Here is an 11,579-nt window from a genome sequence, read left to right on the forward strand (position 1 = left end):
TGTTTTTTTTTATTTGATGGAAAAAAATTTATTACAAGACGATTATATAAATAAATAATTAATTACAAACAAAACACTAAAATTCCTAATGTCTACGATGGCCTCCGATGCCACAAGGTGGAGGACCTGCATTCCTCGGATGTCCTCGTCCATATAAGATAATAAAGTGAATAAGATGAAGTTAGTTGAGTGAAAAATGAATGTGTGAGATGTGATATTTATAGAATGAGATAGTAGACAAAAGTTTGATCCCCATCACATGCATACCATAGGTTAGGTCTCTTTAATTCGCCAATGCCAAGACAAATGAGAAAGTTTGGTATTTGTTAGAATTGTTTCATCGATCTTATTCTGGACTCAATTCATCCCTTGTTCATTTTGGGTTCTTCTTGAGATTTATTTGTTTTCGATGGGTTGGAGGGTTTACTGAAATGTGTTTCTTTTCTTACTGAAGAAGGGTTGGAGATTTGGTTCTGACTCTTTTGAAACCATAGTCACATAATCCGCTATAGTCATTAGAGAACCGCGAATTGGTACCAATTCGCGGTACTTTTGTGAATTAGTTTGTCATGTTTCTGGATAACTCATGAAAAATTACGTACCAGTAAGGTAGAACCAACTCTGGTTTGAATGAGAATGGAATTAAGCATTTCCAAACCTACCAAAATTACAGCATTTCTATAATGCATAACTTTTATGTCTAAAATTCTATTTATCCTAATTCCTAATGTTAGGACTTTTGTTTATTTTTCTAGTTGAACATTTTTATCTTTAGTTTTGTATAAAGAGCTTTTCACTTGTAGTTAGTTTAATTTAGTTCATGCATAAGCTGATTTAGAACCAAATTTGTTAAATTTGACCAAATTGCTTAGCATCTAAGAAAGTTAGAGAAAGTATATATCTTTTATGCTTTCATGTGACCCTTATCACTAGCATTCCCTCTGCCTCTTTAATTTTCCATATCCTCAAAGATAAATGAGAAAGTACCATATTTGTTAGAATGCTTTTATCAAATTTTTTTTTATTGCCTTACAAACTCAACACTTCCCAATAATTCTCCTTTGGTAAATTTATTTTTAACATACTCTAGAAATATGTTCATTTTAATAAAGAATTTAATTTATATGCACCGTCGGTGTAAAGTTATTTTGCACATGCGTCCAATAAAAAACTGACACATCATGTATGGTCATTAAAAACACATGATGTGTCACATTCATTATATGACGTGGCAATGCGTCATTGGATGTATGTGTAAAAATAATTTACACCAACGGTGCACAACAATTAAACTCTTTAATAAAACCTTTCTTCATTAGGACAAAATACATTTGATTTTTTAATTTCTTTTTGCTTATATTTCATTACGGAGAGGGAGTAATTCGCTAAAGTGATCAGAGAACCATTTTATCTAAGTTTGTGAATAATTCACGGAAAATTAGTAACGAAGAGGTATAGAAGCTACATTGGTTTGAATGAAAATGGAACTGAGCATTTGTAAACCTAACAAAATTACAGCATTCCTATAATTATATTTATCCTAATTCCTAAAATTATTTGGGTTTGTGCCCATATTAGAATTTCCCATTCCTAATATTAGGAATTTTTGATAATTTTTCTAGTTGGTCATGCTGCCAGTTCAAATGAACAATTGAGTTGTTCTGATTCCATCAGCATATCACTTCACATTACACAATATTGTCGTCTATTAAGTGTATTTTTTACCTTTTATCCAATGTTAAATTATTCATTTCTTGTTATTAAATTGATTTTAATTTTAAATATCATTATCATGTTTTGTATTGTTTCCATCTTCTCAAGGTTTAGAAGCTGGTTCTATTTTTAAAAGCTAATCTCTGTCACTACTGTGAGGTACCTAGAAAAGATCCATATGGACCTAATCAAAATAAACCTGTGAAGATTTTCTGTCTCAATCTTACACAATGTAGGTAAGTTCAATTCCTAGACTTATATGTATACCTCTTTTCAAACCAGTAAGTCACCCTTAAGAGGTTGACCTCTCTGGACAAATATTTTTTCATACGCACCGGCCAAGGATATATAGAACCGAGGACCAAATACGTACTTAAGGGGCCCAAGTATCTACGACTTGTGTCATACTATATTGGTAATTTCAATTAAGTTTAATTAAACCCGACAAATTAATTTGTAAGGTGATAACTATTCAACACTCATCAGAAAAGGATTGCACGCATTTACTGCATGCCGCTGTAATGATTTTCAGCCGTCCGATTTAGAATCAAAGGTAGAGATCATTTAGTACTGACTTTTTAAAAATATAATATGAGACGTCTGACTATAAATAGATGGTTGAGATATATTATTGTAAGAAACCGTGTACTTTTTGGACAGCCGGAATCCTGGTTCACACTTATCACCAAAATTGTTACCATATTACTATCCAATGTGAGACACTTAAATTAATTGTGTTCATGTTCGTGTAAGAATTATTTGTTCAATCATGTTCATTTTTGAGATGTTTAATGAGAGGGTCAAGTCAAGACAGACTAGCAAACAACAAAAGATAGAGTCATGTTATGAATTTTTCCACTTAATTTTTTCTTCTTTCTAACAATGCCTAACCAATCTAACCAGCTCCAATCATCACCTTCAGAATTACAACAATGATCCTAAACTTCTAACAAAAATGATAAACTACGATAATCATCGATCAATTAGAGGGAACATGGTAGTATTTGCCTTTACAAATGCATCGGTAAACGATAGGGCAAGACTCTGCCATCGAGCACTTGCTAAAACCCACCATGACCCTCTTGCAGGGTGAACATGGTCCACATGCATGGGAACAATCCGGTATGGTCGAACCGGTTGGGTAGAGTTCCATTCCAGCATTGTCTTGTCTTGCTTCGTCCTACAAAATCACAAACATGTAAAAAATTACTTCCTTGACACAAGTGAAGTGAGCTACAATATACAATGTTGAAACTAATTGTTTCATACCTTTTTGTCTCTAATTGACGCTTTCTCATCTTGCAAACCCATCAGCTTACCTAAAAAATGAGAATAAAAAAGAAATGTCAAATACTCGGTCAATAATACTTTATTAACCAAGACGATAACACTGACAAGTGCCAGACACTTTCAATTAGAAGTGTTAGTGCTATCGTGCCTGTGTCAACCCAAGTCAATAACATAGACATATATTATATCTTTTGCCCTCAATTTTTTTAAGCTTTACATGATACTAGCACACTTATGCTTGAGGTCACTATGACAAAAACAATGTAACATCATGTATTACTATACTACTTTCAAATTTATGTAAATTATAATACATGTCACTTACCATGAATTGGGATCACCCTAAGGCTCCAACCAATAGACAATACGGTGAAGAAAATCACAAATAAAAATGATTTGTGGGCTCCAAGTGAGTATGTGCTCATATTTTTTAAGTGTAGCTTAAAATCAATTTTTCCTAAGTAGAGAAAATGTAGACTAGCTAGAAAATGTTGGGGGGTATACTATATGAAGAGTGACCATGTAAGATTATTATTATATAAGCAAGAAGATTCAAAGGGTTCTTATTAAATGTCCAACAAGATCCATATCTGCCACATTTCACATGATCCACGATATTCTATTAAATACTACTACTTCACAAGTTTTGGTTTGTACTATAGAAATAAATATGAAATATGAAACAAAAATAAAAAATCAGTATGGTATGTCATAAACTATAAATGAAGAGAGCATCTAAATTTGGATATATAATAATTTCAATTTGTTTTGATATAGTATACAATATGGAATGTTGGGTTTAGCTTATCAAATGAAAGGGAAATTTGAAGTGGAGGACCGGGAAAATATTGTTTGAATGGTGATACTATATATTAATTGAAACATGCTTCACAAGTGAATATGACTGACAAATCATCCTTCTCATATATATGAATATTTAATGTGTATTTAATTCAACAAGTTTCGAAATTTTAATTATTGATCAGACTGTGGAGGAAAAATATATAGCAACATATGTGTAGGGGGGCCATATCTCGGGATGTAATTATTCAAATTGAGTGATGTTCTTCAAGAGGTGAAGGTATTAGATTTCTTAAACAAATAAGGTATGTCAAATATTAAAGATTAAATTAATGTTAGAAAGATGATTTTAATTTTTATGTTTTTAATGTATTAAGTGCATAAATTTCAAGATAAAACATATTAGTATGCTTAACTAGTGTCTCGAAGACACTGTTTAACCTATCCCTTTATTTATGGGTTCGAAACTTCTTACCTAAACATAATAATAATAAATAATTAGTAAAAATACTTTAGATTAAATTTAAATGTTAGACCTTTCATGTTTGTAAAAGGCATAACATATATCATGTTTGCTAGGTATGTCTCCTTTCACAGAACACTTTTTCTCACTTACCTCGACCTTTGGTTTTCTAGGGATGTTGATCCATTTCACCTCCGCAGGTTGTTTTGAGTAATCGATTACCTTTTAGAATCTTATAACATTGCATCTTTCAGGTTTCTTTATCTTGATCTCATTCACTCCAGGAGTGGATCTTACCGCTACTTTGCAGAACCGTCCCCATCTTCTGACCCAAAGGTCTTCGTTCTTCACATTAGCGATATCAATTACTGGATGTGGTTTCTTTTTCAGTTCTAAGTTTGTAAGTCCCGCTTCCAGCTCTTCCATTGTCATCTTCATTTTCCATCCCGGGGTTTTGGGTTCCCTAGCATCTATCCTGCAGCACCAGTCATTCTTACCTTGAATGTAAATCAATTGTTCTTCATTTCTCATTCTTAGCTTTAGCACTTCTTTCTCCATGTCGATAATAGCACGGCTGGTCGCCAGAAAGGGTCTCCCGAAAATGATTGGAACATCAACATCCTCTTCTATATCAACGATAATGAAAGTCAATTGGGAAGAGTAGGTTTTTGACTTTCACCAGGACATCTTCATAAATCCACTCGGGCGTAGAACTGACTAATCTTCTAGCACGATTTTTTTTTTATAGTTTGTATCGAGCTTCCCAATCTCCAATTTCTTTACGAACTTTAGCGGCATCAGAATGATGCTAGAGCCTATGTCACAAAGGGCTCTTCCTTGTACCTTTCCCAGACAGAAGGGGATAGTAAATGTTCCAGGGTCCCGTTGCTTAGGGGGGTTTTCTTTCTATATTCCGGTTTTCAGCTTGAGTTTCTTTATGGTATTCTTCTAGTTCATCCATAAACTCGTCATATGCTTCCTCCAGAGTCATCCCTAGTTGTTTGAACCATTTCTGAAAGTGTCTTAGCTCATCTTCATCCTTCTCCCGCTTGTCTTTTGTCTTTTCAACTCTTTCTCCAATAGCCTTACATACTTCCATTGTAGTATTATCAACTGTATTTCCAGCATAGTCTTTCGAGAAGTTCGTGATTAGATTGGTTAACTGCCCTATCTGAGTCTCCAGATTCTTGATTGAGGCTCCTTGATTGACTGTAGTTGATTGCATATTCTCGAAATTTGTCTGGCTTATCTTGACAAATTGGTTGAATGCCTCCTCAAAAGGTGATGGTTTTCGTGGCTATTGGGCCCGTTGTGTTTGAGCAGAGCTTTGGTTCCACCTAGGATTCTGATCTCTCCAACTTGAGTATGGACTTGGTCGTCCCATGAATTTAGCGTGCTCTTCTTCAGAGATTCCTTCAGGGATGCAATATCCATTAGGATGATTCTCCTGACATAAGTCACACATTTCATGAACTTTCTTCACCTCGACCCCTTGGGTGGCCTTTTCCAGCTTCCTTTTTAGTAGGTCTATCTCCATTTGATAAGCAGCCTCTTTGTCTATTTGCAGCATTCCAGCAGGTTTAGAGGTTCGGTCGTTGCTCATGTTGTATTCGTTTTGGCACATTTGTTCAATGAGCTCATTCACTTCTTATGCTGTTTTTGCGTTGATCGATCCTCCAGATGAGGCGTCAAGGTGCATCCTGTGTTGTATGCGCATTCCTCCGGTGAAGATTTGCATCAACTCCATTAGATCAAGACTATGGTTAGGACACTTTCTTTTAAGTAGGTTGAAGCGCTCATAGGCTTCTCCTAGCGTTTCATTTTCATGCTGCTTGAAGTTCATTATGTCTACCTTTCTCTTCTGAAACTGGTTGTGGGTGAAAAAGCGTTCCAGAAACTTGTCTTCCAGCTCCTTCCACGTCTGGATGGTTCCACTAGGTAAGCACTGTAGCGATTCTTTTGTCGTACTTGTCAAGGAAAAAGCGAACAGTGATAGCTTTTTCTGATCTTCAGTGGTCGTTTCAGACACCTTTTGTATTTGGAAGGTCTCGGAGAATTGGGTGAGATGGTCCCATGGGTCTCGATTAGCTCTCCCATCAAACTGTTTCTCCCGTAATCCTGCTAGGACGTTACCCTTGACGTCAAAGTTGACTGGGTTGGCAGGTCGGAAACCAAGAGATATCTGCTCAGTGTCAGATCTCTTGCAGTAGTCTCCCATTATTCGTCTAAGTTGGGCGGCCATAGCTTCTCTCTTCTTTCTTTATCTTAGATTCTTCCTTAAGGTTCTTTCCGGTTCTGGGTCGTACTTGATGACTCCTAAATCTGTTTCCTGCATGCACTAAGGTAGATACCTTTAGCAGCACAGTTTAAAGTATTATTTTTGATTGTTCTTGTGTGCAATAATCTAACCACAGGGATTCCCAGGTAATAGAGGTGGTTCAGTTTGTGTCCTTTTGTACGTAGTCATGTGGTACGTTTAGGTAGATGGATATTCTCTTTTGGCTTTCTTGTCTTTATGATGTGAATACTTATTTTGGCCTCATATTATACATCCTTAGTGATGTTTTTTTGTTATGTTGTGGTATATATGTGTTGATTTGAGAGATTGTTTTGAATTTCCCTGCTAAATATATTAGTATTAATATTTTTTTAATCAATTTTGCAGTTGGAAAGGTAGTTCCTTCACTTAGGTGCAAAATTTATGAGCTCAAAAGAACAGTTATTCGATAAGAATTTGGTTACATTGAACACAAGTGGAAGTGTTGATGATCTTCCACCAATCATTGACTGGAGAGTGAAGGGAGCTGTCACGGAAGTCAGAAACCAATGCAATTGTGGTAATTTTTCTAACTTTAGAATATTAACAATTACATTCTTATAGAGCATTGGAATCAATAAAATTATACTTTAAATCATTGCAATTGAAATTTGTCATTTTTTGAAATATATTAATGAAAAAGGATTAGTGTTTTATTTTGTGATTAATTAATTTTATTTATAATATATTGTAGGATGTTGTTGGGCTTTTGCAGCAGTCGCAGCTGTTGAAGGAATTAATCAAATTAAAACGGACGTATTGCAGACACTTTCACCACAAGAGTTGGTTGATTGCGACGAAGGAAGTCAAGGATGTATTATAGGGTGGTTAGACTCGGGTTTTAGGTATATAATAAAAAATCAAGGTTTAGCTAGAGAAGTCGATTATCGGTATGTAGCAATGAAGGGAGCTTGTCGTAGGGTGGAAAACCGATTTGGTAAGATAACCGGTTATGGACTAGTAGGTTCGAATGAAGATTACCTTCAACATGCTGTTGCAAATCAACCGATCGCGGTTAACGTGGCTGAAAATCCCATTCAAAAATAACAATTGGCATTCAGTTACTGTTGTTGGTTACGGTACAGAACAATCTGGAATTAAATACTGGATCATTAAAAATTCATGGGGAAAGGAATGGGGTGAAGGAGGTTATATGAGGATGAAGATGATTGGTGGTTGGGGTTTATGTGGAATTGCATTGAACGGTGTCTACCCTATAATGAACTGAAGCTAAGTGAAAAATATGTCAAAAGTTTAACTCTGTTTTAAAATTTAGTTATAATAATTATTTAATATATTTATTTTAATACGCACGCATGCATGCACACGTGAGTGCACGCCGCACGCGCGCACACACACTAAGTTAAAAATAAATAAAAATAGTATCCCTAGAATTTTGGTGCGTTGTGCGGTCGCCCTTCTGAAACACCCTTCAGAATCCTCATACTTTGACTATACGAAGAAAAATGAAGCAAAAGACCAAGATTATCCGTACAAGGAAAAGGAGGGTGAGTCTATTGGCAAAATAGAACGTGCTCCAAAAATAACTAGTTATGTAAGAGTAGCACCCGGTGAACAGAACCTACTTGAAGTTGTGGCACAACAACCGATCACAATTACAATTGCTATTGATGATTAATTTTTTTTTTGTCAATTAGTTTAGTACTAGAAATTTCACCCTGGATAAGTGAGATGACTAGGGTTCGAACTCCAACCCCCTCATTTATAACGCAGTGTCTCTACCAGCTGAGTTAAACTCATTTGACAAAAGTGAAATATTCGGGAATGGTCCATGTTGACCCAAAAGAAACCCTTTCATTTAACCATGCGGTTACAGTGATTGGGTATGGAGGGACAGGAGAAAATTCTTATTGGCCGATTAAAAATTCCCATGGTGAAAATTGGGGTGAGAAGGGGTACATGAGACCGAAACGGCAAGGTGATTCTCGTCTTCCTATACTATAAAAGTAACCATAACCTCTATATATAACTTAAAAGTAAAATTTCATCACACATCATATTTCAAAAATTTCACCACGATAATTATGGATCGTAAATCTGTGAATCAATATAAAAAACGAGAATATTTAATGGACCATGTGATATTAAAATCCCATTCAAAAATAACAATTGGCATTCAGTTATTGTTGTTGGTTACGGTACAGAACAATCTGGAATTAAATACTGGATCATTAAAAATTCATGGGGAAAGGAATGGGGTGAAGGAGGTTATATGAGGATGAAGATGATTGGTGGTTGGGGTTTATGTGGAATTGCATTGAACGGTGTCTACCCTATAATGAACTGAAGCTATCCATTATTTAAGGTATACTAAAGTTATTAAGTGAAAAATATGTCAAAAGTTTAAGTTTGTTTTAAAATTTAGTTATAATAATTATTTAATATATTTATTTTAATACGCACGCATGCACGCACACGTGAGTGCACGCCGCACGCGCGCACACCCACTAAGTTAAAAATAAATAAAAATAGTATCCCTAGAATTTTGGTGCGTTGTGCGGTCGCCCTTTTGAAACACCCTTCAGAATCCTCATACTTTGACTATACGAAGAAAAATGAAGCAAAAGACCAAGATTATCCGTACAAGGAAATAAGAGTGTCATTTATAGGACATATTAGGGGACAAACCTACACAATAATGAACATTCATTACATATGATTCATAACGGTGGTCATGTTTTATATTTGAGCTCATTATTTATCAAAATTGATAATTAACCTCTTCATGTTAATCATCAAAAGATAAAAATGATGACATTTTCTGTTAATAGTAAAATCATACATTATATCTGTCCAAAATAGACCATTCTGTATGCAATAGGATATAATAAAAGTTTAAGTTTATTTTAAAATTTAGTTATAATAATTTTTAATTTAGTTATAATAATTATTTAATATATTTATTTTAATACGGACGCACGTATGCACACGCGAGTGCTGCCGCACGCGCGCGCATACACTAATTTAAAATAAAAATGGATAAGTGTACAATGCACATAATATTAAGATAACTGTGATTGTATTAATCTTCATAGCCATATATATGCTTTGGAATGGTGTGAGGATAATGAACATAACGTTCTATTATTTATACATGAAAAGAATACTATATATGTATGGGAGATTAACAATTCAATACGACTAAGAAATGTATGTAAAAGGTAATAACCGTCATCTGCATTCTCACTATAGTGGTTTTGGAGTTGATAATGGTCGTAGAATATAAAAATTTACTGTATCAATTTATTGTATATTGATTAGCAAATCATGCATGTTAATGAGTCAACCATGACTCAACATCATTGTATAAAAAAAAAAAAAAGAATATGTCAAAAATGCTTTCTAGTACCAAATATATACAAGCAAATGTTTAATTTGAAATATACAATATTCAAGATAAACACGTCTGTTTTTTTTTTTGACATAAGATAAACACGTCTGTTATTATTAGCAAATAGTGTTAATATAGTCAACATAACATTTTCTCAATCTTGCCGTGATACTTATTTTATATAATCTATTTATTACGGTAGTAAAATGTGTTACGTGGGGATGACATATCTCTTAACCGTGAATCGTTGTGTTATTATTGTACGAAGACTTTGGCACAATGATATCCATCTATGGATTATCAATCACATCGTTCCTAATTAGTAGCGAATAAAAATATTAAACATTTATTCAAGTTACACACCTTAATAACTTTCATATACAATTTGTTATTGTGGTGAGTATAATTCAATTTTTTATTTTTTATTTTCTATATAGACAATGTAATATATATTAAGTATTATGAAATTAAATTTAAATTTTAATACATACATAACCTACTTTGACAAAAAAATTCTTCATTTATTTTTAAATTTCCAACCATGCAATATTTTATGGAAGAATTTGAAATTCAACTCTTTAACCTTTGTTCACCTTCTATGTAACCCACTTTGCCTCCCCGGTTGAAGTATTAACTGCACCGAGGGACCCTACTTGTAAATATCGGAGATATCGGAGATTTTTAGACCAAATATTATATTTTTCCTTGGGGCATATATTGAGGAAGGAAAATGTTATTTAGACATAATGTTTTAACAAAAATACAACAAAACTAAATTTTTTGTTTTTTTTAATATTTGTTGCACACCTCGATATTCATGATGTAAGTGAAAAAAGTACGATATTCGTGATGTGAGTGGAGATTTGTAAAGTTATTAAAGGTTATAAAATATTTCGGTATTACGATAAATTCTATATAGTTAATACAGTTTTGAGTGTAACAAATTATTTTACGTGTGAGGAGCTCCTAATATGGTCCCCAATTTTTTGGGTCCACCAATGGTCCTCCCAAAATGACCTTCTATAACAGGTTTGTTTAAAAATATTGGTGGGTCCCATAAAACTTGAAAAATAAAAATAAGATTTTTTTCTTTTAAGTGTTAATGGTTGATTACATTTATACCCTTATAACTAAATCTAGATCTAAGTGAAAATCATCTTCTTCCCTCTCTATTTGAAAACCAGTTTTTGAAAAAATTGCAACCATTTTTAAGGAGTAATGTTTTTTTGGTGCTGTTTTTGTTTCCAAATTGTCTGTAGTATTGTTTGCCTGCGTCATTTTGTTCCTTAATGTAGGTGTTGTGTTCTTGGTTGTTGTAAGTGGTGTGGTGTGAGTATGTGGTTTTTGTTTTATGTTAGTCAATCAAAACGGGTCATTCAAAAATCGGGTTATGTTATTCATGTTCATTCTCCAATCATTGTAATTTTTATATTTGCATAACAGTGAGGAAAAAAAATGGAAATATTGTAATTTTTTAGATTCCAAAACAATGATGAACAAATCAATATTATTTGATTTTTCAAGAAGACCATTGAAGAGACTGCACCACCACTGACAAACAACACAGTAACAATGAAGAAGACAAACACGATAATCAACCATTCTCCACTTAATAAAAAACTTACGTTTTATTTTTGAGCTTT

The 11,579-nt window shown here is 33.8% G+C and overlaps 2 protein-coding genes across 2 annotated transcripts; one reads left to right on the forward strand and one right to left on the reverse strand.

The window, feature by feature from the left end:
• Positions 1-2,557: 2,557 nt before the first annotated feature.
• Positions 2,558-3,489, reverse strand: LOC123893939 (protein EPIDERMAL PATTERNING FACTOR 2-like). The gene is made up of 3 exons (XM_045943778.1): positions 3,329-3,489; positions 2,983-3,032; positions 2,558-2,893 (listed from the first exon to the last, which is right to left on the reverse strand). The coding sequence occupies exons 1-3, from the start codon at positions 3,426-3,428 to the stop codon at positions 2,693-2,695; spliced, it is 351 nt and encodes a 116-aa protein (XP_045799734.1). The 5' UTR covers positions 3,429-3,489; the 3' UTR covers positions 2,558-2,692.
• Positions 3,490-6,968: 3,479 nt separating this feature from the next.
• LOC123896402 (vignain-like) lies at positions 6,969-7,812 on the forward strand. The gene is made up of 3 exons (XM_045946793.1): positions 6,969-7,104; positions 7,279-7,521; positions 7,670-7,812. The coding sequence occupies exons 1-3, from the start codon at positions 6,969-6,971 to the stop codon at positions 7,810-7,812; spliced, it is 522 nt and encodes a 173-aa protein (XP_045802749.1).
• The last annotated feature ends 3,767 nt before the right edge of the window (positions 7,813-11,579 follow it).

This window comes from Trifolium pratense, linkage group LG7 (assembly GCF_020283565.1).
Source record: "Trifolium pratense cultivar HEN17-A07 linkage group LG7, ARS_RC_1.1, whole genome shotgun sequence".
NCBI classification, from domain to species: Eukaryota; Viridiplantae; Streptophyta; class Magnoliopsida; order Fabales; family Fabaceae; genus Trifolium; species Trifolium pratense.

Excerpts from the sequence above, each read along its gene's own strand:
- LOC123896402 (XM_045946793.1), top strand. The coding sequence starts at position 6,969 with ATGAGCTCAAAAGAACAGTTATTCGATAAGAATTTGGTTACATTGAAC. Across the intron at positions 7,105-7,278 it reads CAGAAACCAATGCAATTGTG|GATGTTGTTGGGCTTTTGCA; the intron begins GTAATTTTTCTA and ends AATATATTGTAG. Across the intron at positions 7,522-7,669 it reads TAGGGTGGAAAACCGATTTG|AACAATCTGGAATTAAATAC; the intron begins GTAAGATAACCG and ends GTTACGGTACAG.
- LOC123893939 (XM_045943778.1), bottom strand. The coding sequence starts at position 3,428 with ATGAGCACATACTCACTTGGAGCCCACAAATCATTTTTATTTGTGATT. Across the intron at positions 3,033-3,328 it reads TAGGGTGATCCCAATTCATG|GTAAGCTGATGGGTTTGCAA; the intron begins GTAAGTGACATG and ends CTCATTTTTTAG. Across the intron at positions 2,894-2,982 it reads CGTCAATTAGAGACAAAAAG|GACGAAGCAAGACAAGACAA; the intron begins GTATGAAACAAT and ends GTGATTTTGTAG.